At 43.7% G+C, this 542-nt stretch overlaps 1 protein-coding gene across 1 annotated transcript in view; it reads right to left on the reverse strand.

Moving 5' to 3' along the window:
- LOC103585858 (protein FAN-like) overlaps positions 1-307 on the reverse strand; it is a 190,747-nt gene extending 190,440 nt beyond the window's left edge. The window contains exon 1 of the mRNA XM_008566950.1: positions 232-307. Within this exon, the coding sequence (XP_008565172.1) occupies positions 232-307 (76 nt within the window). The remainder of the gene's footprint in view (positions 1-231) is intronic.
- Between the last annotated feature and the right edge of the window lie 235 nt (positions 308-542).

Genomic DNA, 542 nt, shown 5'->3' on the forward strand with positions numbered 1-542 from the left:
GTCACATTAAGCTCATGAATGATCGGGAACAGGTGTTTAACTATAGTTCTGTCCCCCCCTTTTGAAAGTTCAATGTATTATTGCTATCCTTGTATCATTCTTTCTTTCTCTTTTGTGTATGCTCTTCAGGTAACTGCTCTTTTCTGGAATGATACTTGGATCCGATATCTCCAGGCATGGTTCACCATCAGCTTGGCAGCACCTTGTAGCAGACGGCCACGTGTGACCTACCTGCAATGACAGAGTCCGAGCCGGCACCTTCTTGTCTGTCTTTTGGTGGGTTACATGCCACCACGGCATTCCTCATTTTTGTCACTGAGTAATTAAGAATGAAACATCTCATGTACTCTTGCTGGAAGCCTTGAAGGAAAGATGCCAACACACTGCTTTCCCTTCTACCTGACTCTTGCCGGTCCTTCTTTTCCTCCCTGAATCAGGCACATCATGGACCATTCCTTTTATTCTTGCTGATGTTCAAATCCCTTGCGTTATCTATGCATGATGATAAAAATGATTGAAGCCACAGATTCTCCCTTATTTGT

Source organism: Galeopterus variegatus, unplaced genomic scaffold (genome assembly GCF_000696425.1).
Source record: "Galeopterus variegatus unplaced genomic scaffold, G_variegatus-3.0.2 Scaffold280, whole genome shotgun sequence".
Lineage (NCBI taxonomy): Eukaryota > Metazoa > Chordata > Mammalia > Dermoptera > Cynocephalidae > Galeopterus > Galeopterus variegatus.